This window comes from Merops nubicus, unplaced genomic scaffold, assembly GCF_000691845.1.
Source record: "Merops nubicus isolate BGI_N331 unplaced genomic scaffold, ASM69184v1 scaffold21967, whole genome shotgun sequence".
Classification (NCBI taxonomy): Eukaryota; Metazoa; Chordata; class Aves; order Coraciiformes; family Meropidae; genus Merops; species Merops nubicus.
In genome coordinates, this window is record NW_008621272.1 from 46,566 (window position 1) to 55,434 (window position 8,869).

General features: G+C 43.7%; 2 protein-coding genes across 6 annotated transcripts in view; one reads left to right on the forward strand and one right to left on the reverse strand.

The window, feature by feature from the left end:
* EZH2 (enhancer of zeste 2 polycomb repressive complex 2 subunit) overlaps positions 1-1,768 on the forward strand; it is a 28,894-nt gene extending 27,126 nt beyond the window's left edge. For all 5 annotated transcript variants that reach the window (XM_008944431.1, XM_008944432.1, XM_008944433.1 and 2 more), the window contains 3 exons: positions 754-834; positions 950-1,034; positions 1,430-1,768. In XM_008944431.1, coding sequence (XP_008942679.1) covers positions 754-834; positions 950-1,034; positions 1,430-1,490 — 227 coding nt within the window. In that variant the 3' untranslated portion in view covers positions 1,491-1,768. The remainder of the gene's footprint in view (positions 1-753; positions 835-949; positions 1,035-1,429) is intronic.
* Positions 1,769-3,937: 2,169 nt separating this feature from the next.
* CUL1 (cullin 1) overlaps positions 3,938-8,869 on the reverse strand; it is a 34,829-nt gene continuing 29,897 nt past the window's right edge. The window contains exons 17-21 of the mRNA XM_008944436.1: positions 7,814-7,861; positions 7,635-7,717; positions 6,476-6,581; positions 5,641-5,754; positions 3,938-4,566 (exon numbers count right to left, since the gene is read on the reverse strand). Of these exons, the coding sequence (XP_008942684.1) occupies positions 4,486-4,566; positions 5,641-5,754; positions 6,476-6,581; positions 7,635-7,717; positions 7,814-7,861 (432 nt within the window). The 3' untranslated portion in view covers positions 3,938-4,485. The remainder of the gene's footprint in view (positions 4,567-5,640; positions 5,755-6,475; positions 6,582-7,634; positions 7,718-7,813; positions 7,862-8,869) is intronic.

Here is an 8,869-nt window from a genome sequence, read left to right on the forward strand (position 1 = left end):
CCTTGTTCTTGTGCAGGCAGCAGGCAACATGGAGACAAGTTTTCTTCTGTGCATCTTTTCGTAGCAATATGTGGATTCCTAATATTGATAGCTAGTGCATTTTTTCCCCACCCTTGATGCTAGTCAACTAGATGGTAGCAATGAGCCTATTCCACAAGTCAGCTACACAAGATGAGTTATGTAGAAGTAAAATTTCATAGAGTAAATTTACATGCAAGCATTAAGTGAAACAGGCTAAAGAATTTAAAAGGATTGCTAAATATTTTCTGAAGTAATTTTACTGTGACTTATGATGGTAATTTTTGTGTCAGGGGAAAATAAACCACATGCAGACATGTGGCATTGGCTACTGCCACTTGAAGAGAAAAATACAAACTGCTCTCAAGCATGAAATATTTTCTAATATTTTGAAAGGAGGAAAAAAAAAGTGGCTTTGTCAGTGTTTACTTGACATGTTTATGGAGCTTGTCCTTGTGTAATAAAGACAAAGAAGCTTTGAATGAGAAAGTAAGGTAGTGCCCCTGTGGCAGGTGATAAGTGGAAAGGCAGCGTGAGGCAGCAGGGATATTTTGAGTCCTGCAGAACAATAAAGCTATCGTAGGGTGATGTGCCAGCCCGTCCATGTGGGAAGCTGAGCAGTTATCTTTTCCAGCTGCTAAAATCCAAGCACACTAGGTATTAAACACAAACATTTGTTTGTAGGTGACCTATCCACCACTTGTGGGTTTTGTTCTTCTTTTTTCCCCCCATTAGATTTTGTGGTTGATGCAACGCGCAAGGGCAACAAAATTAGATTTGCAAACCATTCAGTAAATCCCAACTGCTATGCAAAAGGTAAGTTTTGGATTTACTTGCTCTCAGCAATGTATGAGATGTTGTAGGATAGCTATTTAGACTACACACTTTATCAGTATTTCTGTTAATGTAAGTTTAAATTTCTCTTAAACAGTTATGATGGTTAACGGTGATCACAGAATAGGAATATTTGCTAAAAGGGCCATTCAGACTGGTGAAGAACTGTTCTTTGACTACAGGTTGGTAGATGGATTTTGTGATTTCTTCCTGTCATAGTCTGGGTTCCTCTGAGTGTTCCTGCCCAGCTCAGGCACTCCCTGGGTCCCAGCAGGCACTCCCCGGGTCCCAGCAGGCACTCCCTGGGTCCCAGCAGGCACTCCCCGCGTGGCCGGCGGCCAGCTGCTTCAGACCCTCACAAACATGGCACAGCAGCTTGTGTAGAGGAAAACTTGTGCAGATCTGGCCCCAGCTGGTACCAACTCCACTAAGCAGAGCTGCATATTAAACCTTTTTTTTTGGGGGGGGGTTCCCCAGGTACCCAGGTGTGGTCTGTGCTGTTCTGCCAGAGGAATGAAGCTGAAACATTCAGTGTCACTGGTTTTTATTTTTGGTTTGTTGTGTGTTTTGATTTCAGATATAGCCAAGCTGATGCCCTTAAGTATGTGGGCATTGAAAGAGAAATGGAAATCCCTTGACACCAGCTACCTCTTCTTTTAAACAAACAGCTGCCTTATCTTCAGGAATTTCTAGTACTGTGGGCAATTTTAGAAAAACAAAAATGATGCAATTTGAAATTCTGTATTTGCAAAGTACTGTAACAGTAATTTATAGTAACAAATTTAAAAAAAAAAACCAACTTTTTATTGCCTTCTCACCAGCTGCAAAGTGTTTTGTACCTATGAACTTTTGCAATAAGCGTGGTACATTTTTTCAACCTTGAATAAAGGATACTTGAACTTCTTCATTTTTACTGAACTGAGTTGGGATTTTGTCAGTGTCTGAGCAAAGGCAGCGCTGCACTTGCCTGCCTCGGGTACCTCAGCTCACACTTCAGATGCCTGTGAAGCTGTAACCAGGGTAGGAGACATCAGTCAGGCTGACTGGGGAACTGTGTCAGATACTCACAGCCCTGCAGTTCTCCTGCACCCCTGGCATGAAGCCACATTCACGTTCTCTGATGTGAGGGCTGCAATCCAGCAACTCCTACAGTTGCTCCTGCAGCTCTGCCCCCTTGGCACAGTATCAACTGCACATAATTTTTTTTCTGTTTGCCAAGTCTCATCCCAAAGGTCTATTCATTATCAGTACGTGCATTTAACGGGAGGAAAAATGGTCAGTCCTTCCCCCTCCTCTCTGCCCAAAAAACCCCAAACAGAATAGCTGTTAAAAATACTTTTTAAGAAAAATTTGTAGCTTTTATCTGACTATAGTTTAACGGCAACCCAGCTGCCCCAGAGGCGGTGAATCTCTCCGTGTCTCCACTCAGCATGGTGATAGCACTGCTGCCTGTCTGGTACGGGAGCCACCAGTGCTGTTCCAGCAAACTCAGGGCCCTCAGCTGGGCAGTGCTGCAGCAGCACTCACACCCACAGCCCCCTGCTCTGCCCCCTGTTCACTGCCCCTGCTCTGCTTAGTGGTACAGTTGCCACCTCTGATGACAGATTTTTATATAGACATAGATGTTTTTAGCTGGAACTCTTTAGGTTGCAGTTAGCCCATCTGTTTGGGTCTGGTACAGGGCTACCACACATTTCTGATTTGCCAGCAGGGTGTGAACTCCACAGCCCACTGGTCAGTAGAACATGCTGCTCTGGTCACAGGAGCTGGGGTGGGAGGGCAGGGACAGGGACATGCTCTTGCAAAGCTGAGTTCAGGACACCCTGTCACCAAGGCCCATGTGTCATCTTCTGTGCTGAGCAGGTGCCAGCTCCCTGGCAGCACTGCCTGCTTCCACACCCGCCCTCCGCTGCCAGCTGCTCTGTGCTGCCCCAAGTAAGAGCTAAGAATCCGTACCCCTCATCTTGCTCACGGGAGTTTTCTCCCTGCTCGGTGTAAGCAGGGTGCTTGGCTGAGCAGGGGATTTACAACAGCTTTGCAAGAGGTCCTGCATATGGCAGCGCAGCTCCAGCCAGCAGGGGGGTTAAGGCCGGGCTTTGAGGCCACCTGCATGTGAGCATCACTCAGCCTGCTTCTGTCACCACACCACTTGCTGCCTGCTACAAAAAGCTGCAGGAAGAGTTTGCTAGCAAAAATAAACCAGCATCTTAAAAAAAACCCAAAAGCACAGAAAGCATCACCAAGCTCCATTCTTCTACATTTCAAAAAGCAATTTGAAAAATTGAACAGCAAGATGCTTCTCTTACCCCTGCTGGCAGGCAGCCTGCAGTGCAATTAGTGTTCTCAGAAGAGAAAGAGCAAACACTCAACAATCTCAAGTGGGGCTGAGACTTCTCCCCCATTTTCCAAACCAGTTTGGATCACAACTATGTTTAAAAAAATAAACTATGGAGTGTTACACATTTTTTGTAGGTCTGAGCTTGATTTTAACCACAAAACATTCATCTTCCTCAGAGAAAAACAGCAAAACCTGTCTCCCCCTATGCCGGAATCAAAAAATTTAAGGGGAAAAAAGGGTTGGTTAGGTTCTTTTCACCAGAAAAAAATATAAGATCTAAATTACCAAAGCCGAGGCTGGTGAGGACTGCAGTGTTTTGCTTGCAACACGTGGAAAGCTGACAGGCATTTCACATGTACGTAACAACCTCAAGACATTGTGAGAGGAATGGAATGAAGCCTGGGCCATCAATATGTATGTATTAACATTCAAAAATATTTTAATTCCCATCACAGGTTGCATTTAATGGGAATTAATCTTCAGGAACACACATTTTCTGTTCCAGTCAAAGAAAGGGGCAGCCTGAAACTTATTTATTCAGGGTGGAATTTAGGCAAGCGTTTTCTCTTCTGTGTATCTTGTGAAATCACCACAACTTTCTTCTCTTTTCAAAGCACAGACATTTTCGCTTAAAAAAGAAGTAACATGCTCATTTGATGATAGATGACAATTTCTTCAGAGAACAAAATGTGCTTAACACCCCAGAAAACAGGGAAAAGGAGGAAAAGCAAAACAAATATCTATAGCTTTCATAACCATTATACCTTTTATTTACATTTAGAAAGATAAGTCATGAAACTTAAAACAATAAAATCAAATGCAACTTGTACAGAAATCTTTTAATTTTTTTTTATTTATCACACATTAAAAAATGAAACACACTATACAAATGGTTTTTCATAGCAGATTACACATGGGTCCATTCAGACTCGCTCTCAAAGTGCTGCCAACATTTATAAGTGCTGCCGGTGACGGCAGCCGTTACCATATAGCCAATGTATTGATTTAAATGCAGTAGCATGCAACCCCCCTTAGAGGAGAAGGGTTTGATTCCTTTCTGTTCTTAAATTAGGTTAAATGGCATTGGTGTCCATATTTACATATTTGAAATGTATCAATCCTGAGCAGTTCTGATGTAAATCTGAGACTGGCTGATGGGAGTCCTGGTCTCAGTTATTAAAAAGGGAGGTCCAAATGGCAGCAGGGTGGCTGCTATGAAGTTCTGTAGCTTTCATTCTTTCCATCACGTATCTATTTGCCGAGTGCCACACAGTCAAGTCATTGCTAATCAAATGTTAAGCCAGGTAGCTGTAGGTGTCCTTCTCGCCGTCCACACGCTCCAAGTACTCCTTCTCGATCAGGATGTCGATGCACTTCTGCGGGAGGAACACAGCAATGGTGGGACACTGGCACAAAAGCCCCCTCGGTGGTGGGGACCAGCTCGGAACTGTTTTGGCCACCCAGCTTCATGCCAGGGAGAGGCCAGGAGCTGGCAAAGACAAACCACAGCGACTCGCTCCCCCTTCTGACAGGGCAGGGACTGGGAGACCAACTGATCATCAGCATGCTGAGCAGCTTCAGAGTGAGCCAGCAGAGGAGGAGTTACAGCTTGCTGTCAGGTTACCAAGGACAGCCCTTGCAGGAACTGGCTGCCTCTCTCAGGACCTGACTGGGCCCACCTCTGGGCACTGGCACAGTGTCTGCAGCTGCTCCCCACGGCCCGTTCTGGGCCCCACCGATCCCATCGGGTGTGGGTGTAAAAGCCACCGATGGAACGGCTGAACACGCTGACCAGGAAACCAGCACGAAATGCAGTGCTCCCCCTCCCCAGCATTTTTATTGTAAAAGATCAGGAAACTTCTACTGAGCTGGCCCACAAGCTGTGGTACGCCTGCAACTGGGGGAGCAGAAACAAGAGGTAAGCCTGGAGCAGAGGCTGCTGTAAGCTGGAACTGATATGAAAAGATCATAGAATCATTAAGGCTGGAAGAGGCCTCCAAGGTCATCAAGTCCAACCGTCAACCCAGCTGTACCACGACCACTAAACCATGTCCCGAGATGCAGCGTCCACACGTTTTCTGACCCCTCCAGGGATGGTGACTCCACCACCTCCCTGGGCAGCCTGGTTCAATGCCTCATCATTCCAGGAAAGAATTTCCTCCTAATATCCAATCTAAATCCTTATATCCAATCTCCCCTGGCACAACTCAAGCCCATTTCCTCTCATCCTATCGCTTGTTATTTGGGAGATTTTACTACTACCAATGATATGAAACATGTATATTACCCTAAGAGAATTACTGGCTACAAGGTTTCCTAGTTCTTTACAATTCCCAAAATCTGTCCTTACCCATCCCCTTCATTCCTCCTTTTTTAATTCAGAAACATGCATTTTCTATATATATACTCCTCACTTGGAATACACGTTTAGAGACCTGATTCTCACATACCTTAATTACTGGAACTCGTGGCTTGAACCTTGAGGACAGCTGTGTTAGCACTTCTCCAAGCAGTTGCTGGTGTTTTAGAACCTTCCTCATTTTCATGATTCTCACAATAGCAGCCTGCACAGCAAAGTCAAAAAGGTGCTTAGAAGCAAAGTACTTATCCTGGGTAGAACCATTTTACCTCCCAAGGAGATGATGTCTGCCAGTGCAGAAGCACCATCGCAGCAAACTTGAGTACCAGATGAGGAGAAGCACATCTACAAATGTCAACTGCTCACCCAGACTTTAAGAACTCAACTTCTACATAGCATACAGTCATTAGAAGGGGGTTTGACAGAGGTTTTGAGAACCATGCTGCTCAGTCAGTTGTAACAATAGTACCAGCTAGTACCAAGAGCAACATGAAACTCCCCATAAAACAGAAAGCCTTCATTATGTATATACCCATACTGTGACACTCTTAGTAGCACATGTGTACTCCCTTCCCCCAGCCCTCTGCTTCTCCAGTGGATTCCCAGTGAACTGACAGGAAAACACTGTGACCTTCATTGGTTGGTAGCAGTTTTCACCCAGGACAGAGTCCTGGTGCACGTGTGCGCCCGTGGAACTCACCCACTCACCCACCCGACGTCAGAACAAGCCTGAGGAAGTGTCCCCTACTGTGTCTCCCCATTTTCTGCTACAGACCCGAATCATCTCTAAGAGTGTGACAAGTGCACTGCAATTGCATGTTGACTTCTAATCCAAACTCCAGAAGCCCCACAGTAAGCTTCCCTGTGGGATTACAAAGCTGGAGCTCCAAGTTCATAGCACGGCAGCATTCTGCAACACAAGTCACCTGAATCAGTAGTTTTCTATCTTCCTCTATATTTTTGTGTGTAGTTTCTTGCTCCTGCTTCTGTTCAGTCTTCATTGGCACATTGATGTTTACCCTTAATTTTTTGCTGTATGGAAAAATACAAGTTAATAAAACAATTAGACTGTATAAAACACCATTAAACAAGCAACACCCTCCCAAACCACTGAACACAACCCCATGGAAAATAACGGTCATGCCACCAGGGCTCCAGGGAGCACAGGGCAGTGCCCAGCCTCCCGCCTGCGCTGGGGACACTGCAGTGGAGGGGGGACCTAATTTCTTTAGCTTAGTCCTGTGTGCCACAGCTTGAGAACCACTGAGCTGTTCCCATCCCTGCACTACTGTAACTGACTGAATTCTCAGACCTCTAATGATTGGTCAAGGAAGGAAGAATGCAAAGAGTGAGGTACAAGGGAAGGTTTATCAAATGCTTCTTTCACTTAAGATCTTATCTTCAGCAAATACTAACTCCTCACTGAATTTATGTGTGTTTATGTCTATGCTCTGGTAAGCATGGCAAGAAGTTACTCCAGTACTGTGAGCAGCTTGAAATACACAAGTGTTGAAAGCAACTCTGGTTACAGTAGGTAATAAAAACTAGTGGAAATCCTCTTTATCAAGTTTTCAAATCATTGTACACTCAAGTTCTAGAATGAGCCTGCTGATACTGTCGTCTCCAGTGGATGAACATTTAAGACAAAGTCACCTTTGCTGGTCACTTTTTTGTCAAGTGGCCTGTGCTGGTCACCGTAGGCTACTGCAACCTTAGAAAATACAATATATTTTATGAGCCCATGAGAGTCATGACTCCTCATTAGACCTAGCACAATTTCTGAACAGAAATAAATGACACAAGAACTGGACATGAATCAAGGCACAAAAAGGACATATGAAAATATGTCCAGGACTTAGAGATTTGATGACAAAGTCATCAGACAGCTGAAATCTTACCCATCCCCACTCCTAGCCAAGCCTTTCCCTTCAAGCTGGTACAAGTTGGATCTATATTTGAATTGGCACCGGGGCCCTGTAGCTTTCAGCCCAGGTACACCAGGTTTTACCCAAATTCTGAAAGCACAGAAGGAGGATGCTACCCCATTATACATAAGAGATGTACACTGCTGAAGTTGTTCCTTACTTTTTATAACCAAGGTACAGTTTTATTAAGGTATCTGGTTTTAACTCCACCTCATCAACATTTGCATTTTCATCTTCCAAAACCTGTAAGAAATAAAGAAAATTAACAAATAAACAAAAATTAACAAATAAACATTTTGCCAAATGTGAAGCAGGTGATAAAAAAGCAAGTGTACTTACCAGCAATTTTGATTTCAACAGTATCTGTAGAACTTGTGCCAAGATATCCTACAAAACGACATAAAATATCACCACAAACAGACAATAACTTTCTCTACCTTAAAATACTTCAACAAGAATACTCATTTATACTAAGAACTGCTACGGGCAGAACTCTGTAAAATGAGTGTGGAAAAAAAAGCAGTAAAAATGTATTTCACAGAACAGAATGTAATAAGGCCCTTTTTGGGTGTTAGGATATATTCCCCTTGTGGTTGGTCAAGTAACATCAAATTCTTTAGAAAGACTAATTCCTAACAACAGATCTTTCCAGTTGCTCTTTTAGGAGCTATTCTGAAAGCAGATTTATAAGTGCAAGAAATAATCTTTCCCAAACTGTGCAAATACAGATACCATGGCAAGACTAAACCCCAGGAAACTACACTCTCTGCCTCCCGGGTAACAAATTTCTCTTTTCTTGCTCACACCAGGGATTTGTTCTGCTTACTGTCACTAGTCAGTCACCCAGATGGCTCCACTACTGTCACCCTTCTGTGCAGGCTTGCAAAGCTGCTATTTTATAAAGTTTTGTTCTGGCCCGACCATAATAATTTGGGCCAAATATTTATTTTGTATAAATAAATATGTATCTATCTGCAAACAAGCATCTACAATAACTGGCACGCCCACAAGACTTAACAGGTTTTCTGTAAACCATCAGCAGTGGTAACCTCCTAGACATGCATTCCTAAAAGTAAAGATCTCACTGGCTAGGAATTGCCTGACTTTCCAGAAGTCACAGCAGACTCGATTCAAAACTATTAATAAAGGACACAGGCAACAAATAAACTGTGGGCCATAAAGTGCACTTGGAAAGAAAAGGAGGTGACCTGTTCCACATGAGAGAACAAGCCCATGAAACTGCAGATTTCACTGTGTTCATGTACACAGGCCTCAAGACATAAGGAAGAATGGATGCACAGATCAATCACTTAGGGGAAATGCTGCTTTTCCTAAAATGTTGTCTTAATATTAAAATGTATATAGTGAAACAGTGAAAACTGCCTAGCAGAGCTC